The sequence below is a fragment of the Ailuropoda melanoleuca genome, chromosome 5 (genome assembly GCF_002007445.2).
Source record: "Ailuropoda melanoleuca isolate Jingjing chromosome 5, ASM200744v2, whole genome shotgun sequence".
NCBI classification, from domain to species: Eukaryota; Metazoa; Chordata; class Mammalia; order Carnivora; family Ursidae; genus Ailuropoda; species Ailuropoda melanoleuca.
The window spans coordinates 91,998,108-92,009,786 of record NC_048222.1 but is presented as its reverse complement, the minus strand read 5'-3'; the positions used below and the strand labels follow the sequence as shown (position 1 = coordinate 92,009,786).

At 40.6% G+C, this 11,679-nt stretch overlaps 1 protein-coding gene across 1 annotated transcript in view; it reads left to right on the top strand.

Moving 5' to 3' along the window:
- The first annotated feature begins 348 nt into the window (after positions 1-348).
- The window catches only part of CPE (carboxypeptidase E), a 43,349-nt gene continuing 32,018 nt past the window's right edge, over positions 349-11,679 (top strand). The window contains exons 1-3 of the mRNA XM_034661409.1: positions 349-445; positions 3,386-3,582; positions 11,278-11,445. Coding sequence (XP_034517300.1) covers positions 364-445; positions 3,386-3,582; positions 11,278-11,445 — 447 coding nt within the window. The 5' untranslated portion in view covers positions 349-363. The remainder of the gene's footprint in view (positions 446-3,385; positions 3,583-11,277; positions 11,446-11,679) is intronic.

The window sequence follows — 11,679 nt, the reverse complement described above, 5'->3', positions numbered from 1 at the left end:
GTAGAGAATTTTGGTATTCATGATGAAAGCAAATGGGAAGTTAGTTAGCTTATGGGTTTTAGATAAAGGCGAGCCAATGGGGGTTGTGTTGTAAAAAGATAAATTTGGCTTTAGGAGGGCAAAGGGCTGGAGAAGGGCCATAGGGGTGGTATGACTATTCCACTTTAGAACCTTGAAGCTGGTTGGTTCTGTGTCCAGCATTCCTTCACCATTGCCTCACTGCTGAACCCTGTTCGCGCTCATGTCTGCGTCCTCCTCCAGACTGCACATTCCTTAAGTTTGAGAAGCCTGCACATTCCTTAAGTTTGAGAAGCCTGCTCTTTGGCTTCTGGGTCTCCTGTAGTGTCGAACACCAAGGCTTGCATGTCTACATCCAACAACACTGTGGCTCTTCTTCATCTTACAAGACATGTCAATAGGCTTAGAGCAGCTCTTCTGTATTCTGGTGAGAGCGTTATCTAGCAATCTAATTTATTCTAGAAGGCAGAGGAAGATGAAAAAAAAATTTACTTGCCTTTTCTTTTGCTAAGTCATATGTGCCTTGAATTTTATTTCCATATATTAATGTCTTCTATAAAATGACCTTTATAGTTCTATCTTTATGTCAAACTAAAGCATTGCTATTGTTACTATTATTACTATCTCCTCACAGATATAATAGACATTTTGGGGGAGATTAGCTTCTGAGAGCAATTTCTTACAGAGTTGAAGAAACAAAACCATATTGGAAATTTGGAAATTTCTGACTTTGAAAATCAGGTGTTGTAGCACTAGGGAGTTGTGTGGTTTGTGGCAGAACCGGGAGAACATTCAGATTCAAATACAAAATATACTGTGACCACCAAACACTGGGGGGCTAAGTGAGTATGAGTTTGCTGGTTTTCCTTTAATGATTAAATATGTATTTTTTAAATCTGGGGAAGTAATACAAAATTTCAGTGAGCTCATCTACTCTTACGGGTAATGGACCAAAATCTCTTGAGTGACCGAAGCCTCACACAAAGTTGTGTTGGGGTAATGGGCGGGACCAGCCTGCCTCCCACAGTGCAGTCTTCTCAAATAACTGCAAAATAGGCTTGTAATACTCCTCTGGCTACTCAATCTCTATTTTCTTTTGTAATGGACTGCTACTCTCTCTTTTGCACCTCCATCAAATTAATATCCAGTAAGGGGAAGGCATAAAGGGCATGAATTTGACAGAAAGGAAGAAGGTTTTTGTGACTTTTGAAATCGGAAGAAAAGAAAACATCTCTTCTCACATACCTTGTGGGTAAGTCCCTAGGCACAGTTTTCTTAGCAACTTTCCCTCAACGTGAAAAACGAGGGACATATAAATAGCCCTGGTCCTGCTCCTGCCTGATCCTTAGATTAAGATTAGCTTAAATGCGGACTGAGAGGACACACAAGGACGTGGTTTTCTGTGATTAGCAGTCATTTAAACCTCACCCTCAGGAATCTCATGCAAAGGATATTTAGATAACATGTTTCCAGGAGAAAAATAATTCTGTGTTTTTTTGTTTGTTTGTTTTTTTTTTTACTAGAGGTGAGCAGTCCTAGTGATTTTTTCTGTGGGAAAATCCTTTCCACTGCAGAAATCGGGCCTGGGGGATGGATGAAGCAGAAGGGAGCAGAACAACGGGATTAATTAAGAGCATTTGCTGCTATGCTCTGAAATTTTCTTACCCCTAAATGCACTGGAGAGCAGCAGAAACAGGCAACAGTGATTTATGTCAGAATGAATTCTGAGTCCTTCAGCAAAACGTATCCTCTTGGGGCTGCATTTGTAAAATAATGACAATAAAAATATCTGTCTTCCCCATTTTAGTGGGCTGTTGTAAAGAGAAAATTAGATTATATGTGGTAAAGCACGTCACACTGATAAGGTAATGTGACAGAATAATAATAATGATAACAATAATAATAATAATTATAGCGAACAGGTAGCACTTGCTATTTGCCAGGCACTGTTCTAAGCATTTATACTTATTCTTTCACTTCATTCTTATGATAACCTTATGGGGAGAATCTATTCTCATTTTATAGATGGGAAAAGAGAGCCACAGTGAGCCGAAGTCGCTTGCTCAAGGCTAGCCAATAAGACTTGGTGTGAGGATTTGAACCCGTGCAGTCTGGCTCCAGAAGTTCATGCTTTTAATCACTAGGATTAAAAAAGAGGAAGAAAAAAAAAAAAGCATAGACTTTTAATGAAAAGAGAAGACCAGCATTTGAATCCTGGCTTCATGGGCTGTGTTACTGTGGTCAGATCTCTTATGCAGTCTGAACTTCAGTTTGCTTATCATAAAATAATATCTACTTTTAGATGTTTGGTGAGGACTAAATAAGAAAAAATGCGAAGTTCAATGTTTAATCAATAGAAGGCATGCAATGCATTATTATTATTATTATTATTATTATTATTATTTATTGAGGGTGAGATAGTATATTTGTCTGCTCAGGCTGCCCTAACAAAAACCACTGAGTGGGTGACTTAAACAAAAGAAATTTATTTTCTTACAGTTCTGAAAGCTGGAAGTCCAAGATGAAGTTACCAGTATGGAGGTTTTCTGAGACCCCTCTTCTTGGCTTATAGGTGGTCTCCTTCCTGCCCTGTCCTCACATGGCCTTTTCACCACACACCTGGGGGAGAGGAGAGAGATCACTGGTGTCTCTTCCTTATAAGGATTAGGGTTCCACCTTTATGATCTCATTTAACCTTAATTATCTCCTCTTAAGGTCCTATCTCCAAATGCAGTCACATTGGAGGTTAGGGCTTCAACATATGAATTTGGGAGAGACACAATTCACTTCTTAACAAGTGGGTAGCTGGACAGGGGGAATTGGGAGGATAGAAATGTTTGGAATATTTTGTCATACATTTACTTATTTATTTTATTATTTTATTTAAAAAAATTATTTATTTTTTTGAGAGAGTGAGCTAGAGAGAGAGCACAAGCTGGGAGGAGGGGCAGAGGGAGAGGGAGAAATAGGCTCCCTGCTCAGCCCTGGAATATTTTGACATTTAAAGTAGATTTCTTGGGGCACCTGGGTGGCTCAGTCGTTAAGCATCTGCCTTTGGCCCAGGGCACGATCTGGGATCGAGCCCCGCATCAGGCTCCCTGCTCCACTGGGAGCCTGCTTCTTCCTCTCCCACTCCCCCTGCTTGTGTTCCCTCTCTCGCTGGCTGTCTCTATCTCTGTCAAATAAATAAATAAAGTCTTAAAAAAAATAAAGTAGATTTCTTGGGTATCAGTTCTGGAGGGAGAAGCAGCTGTCAGGTATGTGTAGTAAATGAGTAGATATACAACATACTCATAACTGTATGCCATTTGTCTTCTTTTCAGAGCTACAGAAAATGTCTCCATACTATTGATTTTTGGTCTTTTAGGTGAGCCTGAATTTAAATACATTGGGAATATGCACGGTAATGAGGCTGTTGGACGGGAACTGCTCATTTTCCTGGCTCAATACTTGTGCAATGAATACCAAAAGGGGAACGAGACAATTGTTAAGCTAATCCACAACACTCGTATCCACATCATGCCTTCCCTCAACCCGGACGGCTTTGAGAAGGCTGCGTCTCAGGTGAGTGACAGCCAGCCCAGAGCAGGGCACGCTATCTTCATTTTGTGTTTGTACATACGTGCTTATCTGGAAGTAATGCTGCACTCACATGAATCTTACAGACAGGGCAGGGGAGGATGCAAGTGATATGCTCTTCAACTTGCTGGTAAGAAAAACTTTCGGAAGGTAAAGGATGGTGGGTGAGAGTTTCTTCAGAAGAGATTGCTAATGAGAATTTTGGTTAAGTCAGTATTTAATTAATGTTTTGTTCTGTTGTTAAATAAATCATATTGATCCACCCACGTTTGTGATGAGGTAAATTTCCTTCTCTAAAGTACGACTACTGCCAAGTGTTGAAGAGTAACGCCGTGCCTGTCTCTGAATGAGGTGATGTCATAGCGCCCTCTACTGACAACAAAGAAGAAAAATTTTGGCCAGATCAATGTGTCACTGGTGTTTAATTCTTGTCTATGTACGATGAGTAAAGTAAAAAAACCAACCAAACAAAAAACCAAAAACTACTATCCTCCTACCTTTAAAATGAAATTAATATATTTTAACTGTTAGAGAAGCTGGAAAGTAATGACATTTTAAGAGAAGAGAAATGGTATGTGTTCCCTTTTTGTTTGCATAGGCATGGACGGTTTGAAGCGGTTTTCTTATTTTATGGGAGTATTAGTATGTTTACTTATAGTTAGGAAGTCAATTTGTACCTTGAAAATAAAAAATCCGGTGACCTGACAGTTTGACATTGTAAGAAACCCAGAGAATTTCTGTAAATAACACTGATAAAATTTCTAAAGTAGAAAAATTCTAGTAACATAGAGAATTAAATTGTTTACTATTTTAAGGTGATATTGGGAACTGTAAGACAGAATGGACGAAAAATTGTCATTGTTATTTCTGTTATAGATTTTTATTTTTTTAGGAGTCTAAATAAGGTATCTGAGCTTATATAACTTCAAGAATATGGGAATTAGCTCTATATCATATATTATGTATAATTTAGTAGTAAGACAAGAAAATATGCATTATGGAATATAGCTGAATGTCTTGGAAATTCATTATATTTCCAGATTATACCGTTACTGAAATGAAGGGTTTAAAATTGAACAGAAATTTCTCAACTTACAAAGCTCTTGAACTTTGTTCTAGAGCTCATATTTTTTCATGAAGACTGTAAGAGGGAGGTATCTTACTAATATGTACATAATTCATGTTAAACTCATTTTAAACATCCAATCTTCTTTAGTAATTTATTCTTTTGAATATTTAAAAAATAGATTCCTGAGATTTACAGAGCCAATGAATATTTCACTTAAACCCAAATATAGACTGGCATGCTTTGAAAGGCATCATCTATTACTAATATATATAGATTTTTTTGTAGCTTGATGATAATTATCTTATTTTTTTATTTTTTATTTTTTTAATTTTATTTTATTATATTGTGTTAATCACCATACAGTACATCCCCAGATTCCGATGTAAAGTTTGATGCTTCCTTAGTTGCATATAACACCCAGTGCACCATGCAATACGTGCCCTCCCTACTACCCATCACCAGGCTATCCCCTTCCCCCACCCCCTCCCCTCTGAAGTCCTCAGTTTGCCTCTCACAGTCCATAGTCTCTCATGTTTCATTCCCCCCTCTGATTACCCCCCTTTTCTTTATCCCTTTCTTCCCCTACCGATCCTCCTAGTTCTTATGTTCCATAGATGAGAGAAATCATATGATAATTGTCTTTCTCTGCTTGACTTATTTCACTTAGCATTATCTCCTCCAGTGCCGTCCATGTTGCAGCAAATGTTGAGAATTCGTTCTTTCTGATAGCTGAGTAATATTCCATTGTATATATGGACCACAGCTTCTTAATCCAGTCATCTGTTGAAGGGCATCTCGGCTCCTTCCATGATTTGGCTATTGTGGACAATGCAGCTATGAACATTGGGGTGCATATGGCCCTTCTCTTTACTACGTCTGTATCTTTGGGGTAAACACCCAGTAGTGCAATGGCTGGGTCATAGGGTAGTTCAATTTTTAACTTTTTAAGGGACCTCCACACTGTTTTCCAGAGTGGCTGTACCAACTTGCATTCCCACCAACAATGTAGGAGGGATCCCCTTTCTCCACATCCTCTCCAACAATTGTTGTTTCTTGCCTTGTCTATCTTTGCCATTCTAACTGGCGTAAGGTGGTATCTCAGTGTGGTTTTGATTTGAATTTCCCTGATGGCTAATGATTTTGAACATTTTTTCATGTGTCTGTTAGCCATTTGTATGTCTTCATTGGAAAAGTGTCTGTTCATATCTTCTGCCCATTTTATGATTTGTTTATTTGTTTCTCGTGTATTGAGTTTGAGAAGTTCTTTGTAGATCTTGGATACCAGTCCTTTATCTGTGGTGTCCTTTGCAAATATATTCTCCCATTCCGTGGGCTGTCTCTTAGTTTTTTTGACTGTTTCCTTGGCTGTGCAGAAGCTCTTTATCCTGATAAAGTCCCATAAGTTCATTTTATCTTTTATTTCTCTTGCCTTTGGAGATGTGTCGTGAAAAAGGTTGCTCTGGCCGATGTCATAGAAGTTGTTGCCTATGTTCTCCTCTAGAATTTTGATGGATTCCTGTCTCACATTGAGGTCTTTCATCCATTTGGAGTTTATTTTTGTGTATGGTGTGAGAGAGTGGTCAAGTTTCATTCTTTTGCATGTAGCTGTCCAATTTTCCCAGCACCATTTATTGAAGAGACTGTCTTTTTTCCACCGGATGTTTTTTCCTGCTTTATCAAAGATTAGTTGCCCAAAGAGCCGAGGGTCCATTTCTGGGTTCTCTATTCTGTTCCATTGGTCGATGTGTCTGTTTTTGTGCCAGTACCATGCTGTCTTTGTGATCACAGCTTTGTAGTACAGCTCGAAATCCGGCATTGTGATGCCCCCAGCTTTGTTTTTCCTTTTCAACAGTTCCTTGGAGATTCGGGGCCTTTTCTGGTTCCATACAAATTTAAGGACTATTTGTTCCAGTTCTTTGAAAAATGTCCTCGGTATTTTGATCGGGATAGCATTGAAAGTGTAGATTGCTCTGGGTAGTATGGACATTTTAACTATGTTAATTCTTCCAATCCATGAGCATGGAATATTTTTCCATCTTTTTATGTCTTCCTCAATATCTTTCAAAAGTGATCTATAGTTTCTAGCATATAGGTCCTTTACGTCTCTGGTTAAGTTAATTCCAAGGTAACGCATGGTTTTTGGTGTTATTGTAAATGGGATGGATTCCCTAATTTCTCTTTCTTCAGTCTCGTTATTCGTGTATAGAAATGCAACTGATTTCTGGGCATTGATTTTGTATCCTGCCACCTTACTGAATTGTTCTATAACTTCTAATAGTTTGGGAGTGGATTCCTTTGGGTTTTCCATATAGAGTATCATGTCATCTGCAAAGAGAGACAGTTTGACTTCTTCTTTGCCGATTTGGATACCTTTGATCCCTTTTTGTCTTCTGATTGCTGTTGCAAGGACTTCTAGTACTATGTTGAATAATAGTGGCGAGAGTGGGCATCCTTGTCGTGTTCCTGATCTTAAGGGAAAGGCTTCCAGCTTTTCCCCATTGAGAATAATGCTTGCAGTAGGCTTTTCATAGATGGCTTTTATGAGATTGAGAAATGTACCCTCTATTCCTACACTCTGAAGGGTTTTAATCAGGAAAGGATGCTGTATTTTGTCAAATGCTTTTTCTGCATCAATTGAGAGGATCATATGGTTCTTGAGTCTTTTCTTGTTGATATGATGTATCACATTGATTGATTTGCGAGTGTTGAACCATGCTTGCATCCCAGGTATGAATCCCACTTGGTCATGATGGATAATCCTTTTAATGTACTGTTGGATTCTATTAGCAAGGATCTTGTTGAGGATTTTGGCATCCATATTCATTAGAGAAATCGGTCTGTAATTCTCCTTTTTGAGGGGGTCTTTGCCTGGTTTGGGGATCAAGGTAATATTAGCCTCATAGAATGAGTTTGGTAGCTTTCCTTCTGTTTCTATTTTTTGAAATAGCTTTAGGAGAATAGGTATTATTTCTTCTTTGAATGTTTGGTAGAATTCCCCAGGAAAACCGTCTGGGCCTGGAGTTTTATTATTTGGAAGGTTGTTTATCACTGACTCAATTTCTTCATAGTTAATTGGCCTATTTAAGAAATCTATTTCTTCCTGTTTCAGTCTTGGTAGTTTATAGGTTTCCAGGAAGGCCTCCATCTCTTCCAGATTGTTTAGTTTTTTGGCATATAGCTGTTGATAAAAGTTTCTAATAATCCTTGCAATTTCAATGGTGCTGGTCGTGACCTCTCCCTTTTCAGTCATAATTTTAATAATCTCAGTCCTTTCTCTTTGTTTTTGGACAAGTTTTGCCAGTGGTCTATCAATTTTATGGATTCTCTCAAAGAACCAGCTTCTAGTCCTGTTGATCTGCTCTACTGTGGTTCTGGTCTCTAATTCATTGATTTCTGCTCTAATCTTGGTCAACTCCTTCCTTGTCAGTGGGTTAGGCCTGTCCCTCTGTTGCTGTTCCAGTTTCTTGAGGTGAGAATATAGAAACTGCATTTTAGATTTTTCTATTCTTTTGAGTGAGGCTTGGATGGCTATGTATTTCCCCCTTAGGACTGCCTTTGCAGTATCCCATAGGTTTTGGACCGTTGTGTATTCATTCTCGTTGGTCTCCATAAATTGTTTAATTTGTTTTTTGATTTCCTGGTTTATCGAGTCATTCTTGAGCAGGATGGTTCTTAGCCTCCAAGTGTTTGAGTTTCTTCCAGGTTTTTCCTTGTGGTTGAGTTCCAATTTCAGAGCGTTGTGGTCTGAGAATATGCAGGGGATAATTTCAATCTTTTGGTATTGGCTGAGACCTGTTTTGTGTCCCAGAGCATGATCTATTCTTGAGAATGTTCCATGGGCATTTGAATAGAATGAGTATTCTTTGGTTCTGGGGTGTAGTGTTCTATATATATCTATGAGGTCCAACTCGTCGAGTATGGCATTCAAAGCCTTTGATTCTTTGCTTAGTTTTTGCCAGGGTGTTCTGTCTATTTCTGATAGTGGGGTGTTGAGGTCCCCTACTATTACTGTGTTCTTATCTATATGTCTCTTTATTTTGGTTAAGAGTTGGCTTGTGTATCTTGCTGCTCCCCTGTTGGGGGCATATATATTAATAATTGTCATATCCACTTGTTGAATACTTCCTTTAAGAATAATATAGTGCCCTTCTGTATCTCTCTCTATGGCCTCTAGTTTAAAATCCAGTCTATCTGATATGAGAATTGCTACTCCAGCTTTCTTTTGAGGTCCATTTGCGTGGAAGATGGTACTCCATCCCCTTACTCTAAGTCTGAATGCATCTTTGGGTTCAAAATGAGTCTCTTGTAGACAGCAAATGGATGGGTCATGTCTTTTTATCCAATCTGCAACCCTGTGGCGTTTTATGGGAGAGTTTAAGCCATTTAGATTGATAGAGATTATTGACAGATATGATTTTAATGATGCCATTTCTCTTTAAAGTCTTTGTATCGGTTGTGACTTGCTGCTCTGTATCACTCTTGGGGCCTTTTTACCTTTATAGAGCCCCCCTTAATATCTCCTGTAGGGCTGGTTTCGTGGTTACGAAATTGGTTAATGATTGGCGATTTTGGAACGTCTTTATTTCTCCATCAATTCTGAATGACAGCTTTGCTGGATAAAGGATCCTTGGCTGCATGTTTTTCTCTGAAAGAGCTTTAAAAATGCCCCCCCAAGCCTTTCTCTCATTCCAGGTCTCTGTAGACAGGTCTGACGTAATCCTGATACCTTTGCCTTGGTACGTGAGAAATTTCTTTGCCCTGGCCGCTTTCAATACTGTATCCTTGGATCTAATATTTGCGAATTGCACTATGACATGCCGTGGCGTAGGTTTGTCCTGGTTGAGCTTGGATGGGGTCCTCTCTGCCTCTTGGACACGAATGCTTGTTTCCCTTGCTAGATTAGGGAAGTTTTCAGCTACAATTTGTTCAAATATCTCTTCTAGACCTCTGTTTTTCTCCACCCCTTCAGGGATGCCGATGATTCTGACATTGGATCGTTTCATAGAGTCAGTAATCTCCCGTAATCTACATTCGTGGGCGTGGATTTTTTTAAGACCAGCTTCTATTTTCGTTTTTTCTTCTACTAACCCATCCTCCAATTCGCTAACGCGTTCCTCTGCCTCGGTGACCCTGGCCGTCAGAGCCTCTAGTTTTGACTGTATTTGGCCCATAGAATTTTTAATTTCTGTCAGATTCGCTCTCATTTCTGCCCTTAGGGATTCTATATTCTCAGCAACGCTTTCTCTGATGCTTTTTTCAAGTTTACTCATCATCTTGACCATTGTTGCTCTGAATTCCATTTCTGATAATTGGGATACATCCATATGTATTAATTCTGTGGCCGAGGCCAATTCTGTGGCAGAGGCCACAGACTCATTATCTTTTCTTTGCTGGGGGGGACTTCTCCTTCTCGTCATTCTGATGAAGAGAGATTGCAGGGTTGTCCAGAGCCCAAGTGTTGACTGGGACCCAGGCCGTGCGCCCTTGTTTTATAGAGATCTTAGGGATGTGGGCTTCTTCCTTAAAGAGTTTATTTATTTATTTGAGAGAGAGAGAGACAGTCAGCAAGAAAGGGAACCCAAGCAGAGGAGTGGGAGAGGAAGAAGCAGGTTCCCGGTGGAGAAGCCCGATGAGGGACTCCTTTCCGGAACGTTGTAAACACACCCTAATCCGAAGACAGGTGCTTGGTGACTGCGCCACTCAGGCGCTCCGGGTTGTGGGCTTCTTGATTTTTCAGCCTGCCTTCTGGGGGAGGGGCCTGCCTGCCGGTACTCAGAAAACCCTGTTTGGGTAGAGTCTCTGTGTCCCTTGCGAGGGGGGATGGGGATGGGCACCCTGTGAGCCGGTATTTCCGGGCTTTTGTTCTCTGGCGGCTTTCCCTGGCGGTTTGCTATGCCTCTTCTGAGAGAGCAGCAGCGGCTGAAATTCAGCCTCTGTCTCAGAACAGAGGGATCGCGGATCGTTCTCCACTGATGTTCTGGCCACTTTAACTCTGTTTCTGTTGGTGCTGCTCAACCCTGCAGCATCCCGGGCTGTGCGCCCCACACCCGGCGTCCCAGCCCTCACTTCCAGGGCCGGCACGTCTCTGTCCTTTGTGTTTCCAACCCCGCCCGCCGCCAGCCGCCCCGCGCGGGCTCCCGGAGCTCCCCGTCTCAGTCTGGTGTCTCACGGGTGCTGACCGCGAGTCCGCCTGCTCCCCCGTGCAGGTGGCCCGCCAACCGCCAGCCGTCCCGCGTGCGCTCCCGGAGCTCCCTTCTCAGCCTGCTGTCTCAAGCGTGCGGGTCCGCGGTCTGACCGCTCCCCCTTGCAGGTGGCTACCGCTTCCCGGCGCCCTGACACGGCGGGCTCCCCGATAATTATCTTTTAAATGTAATTATTACAATTTAAGATATTATTCATTGAAAATATTTTTGAAATAACCATAACAAATACTTTAAACCCTGATACCTTCATGTGTTTGTCAGTAGGAGTGAAAATACAGTTTTGAGAGGATATTGTTGAAATAAATAATTAATCCTAATAAGTTATTTTAAAAATTATTAATGAAGACCTTAACTAGATAGTAACAATAATAATAAATAACTTATTATTTTTCTCCTTGATTTTTTTAGCCTGGTGAGCTCAAGGACTGGTTTGTGGGTCGAAGCAATGCCCAGGGAATAGATCTGAACCGGAACTTTCCAGACCTGGATAGGATAGTTTATGTTAATGAGAAAGAAGGTGGTCCAAATAATCATCTGTTGAAAAATCTGAAGAAGATCGTGGATCAAAACACAAAGGTAGGGAACAGGTATAGTTTTCTTGGGTTCTGTCCTCTAGCCTAAGGAAGTATGTTCTAATATGTTCATAATGGAGGACATAGCAGTAATATTAAAGCTTGTGCGGGATAGTTAGCTGGTGCTGAGAAAGTCATGGCTGGAGCCCCTGGAATTGGGCAGGGGATTGGGGGGAAACAGGAAGAGGGGGAGGGGATAAGAGGAAGGAACCCCCTTGTGAGTGTCCTTGAAAGTCTT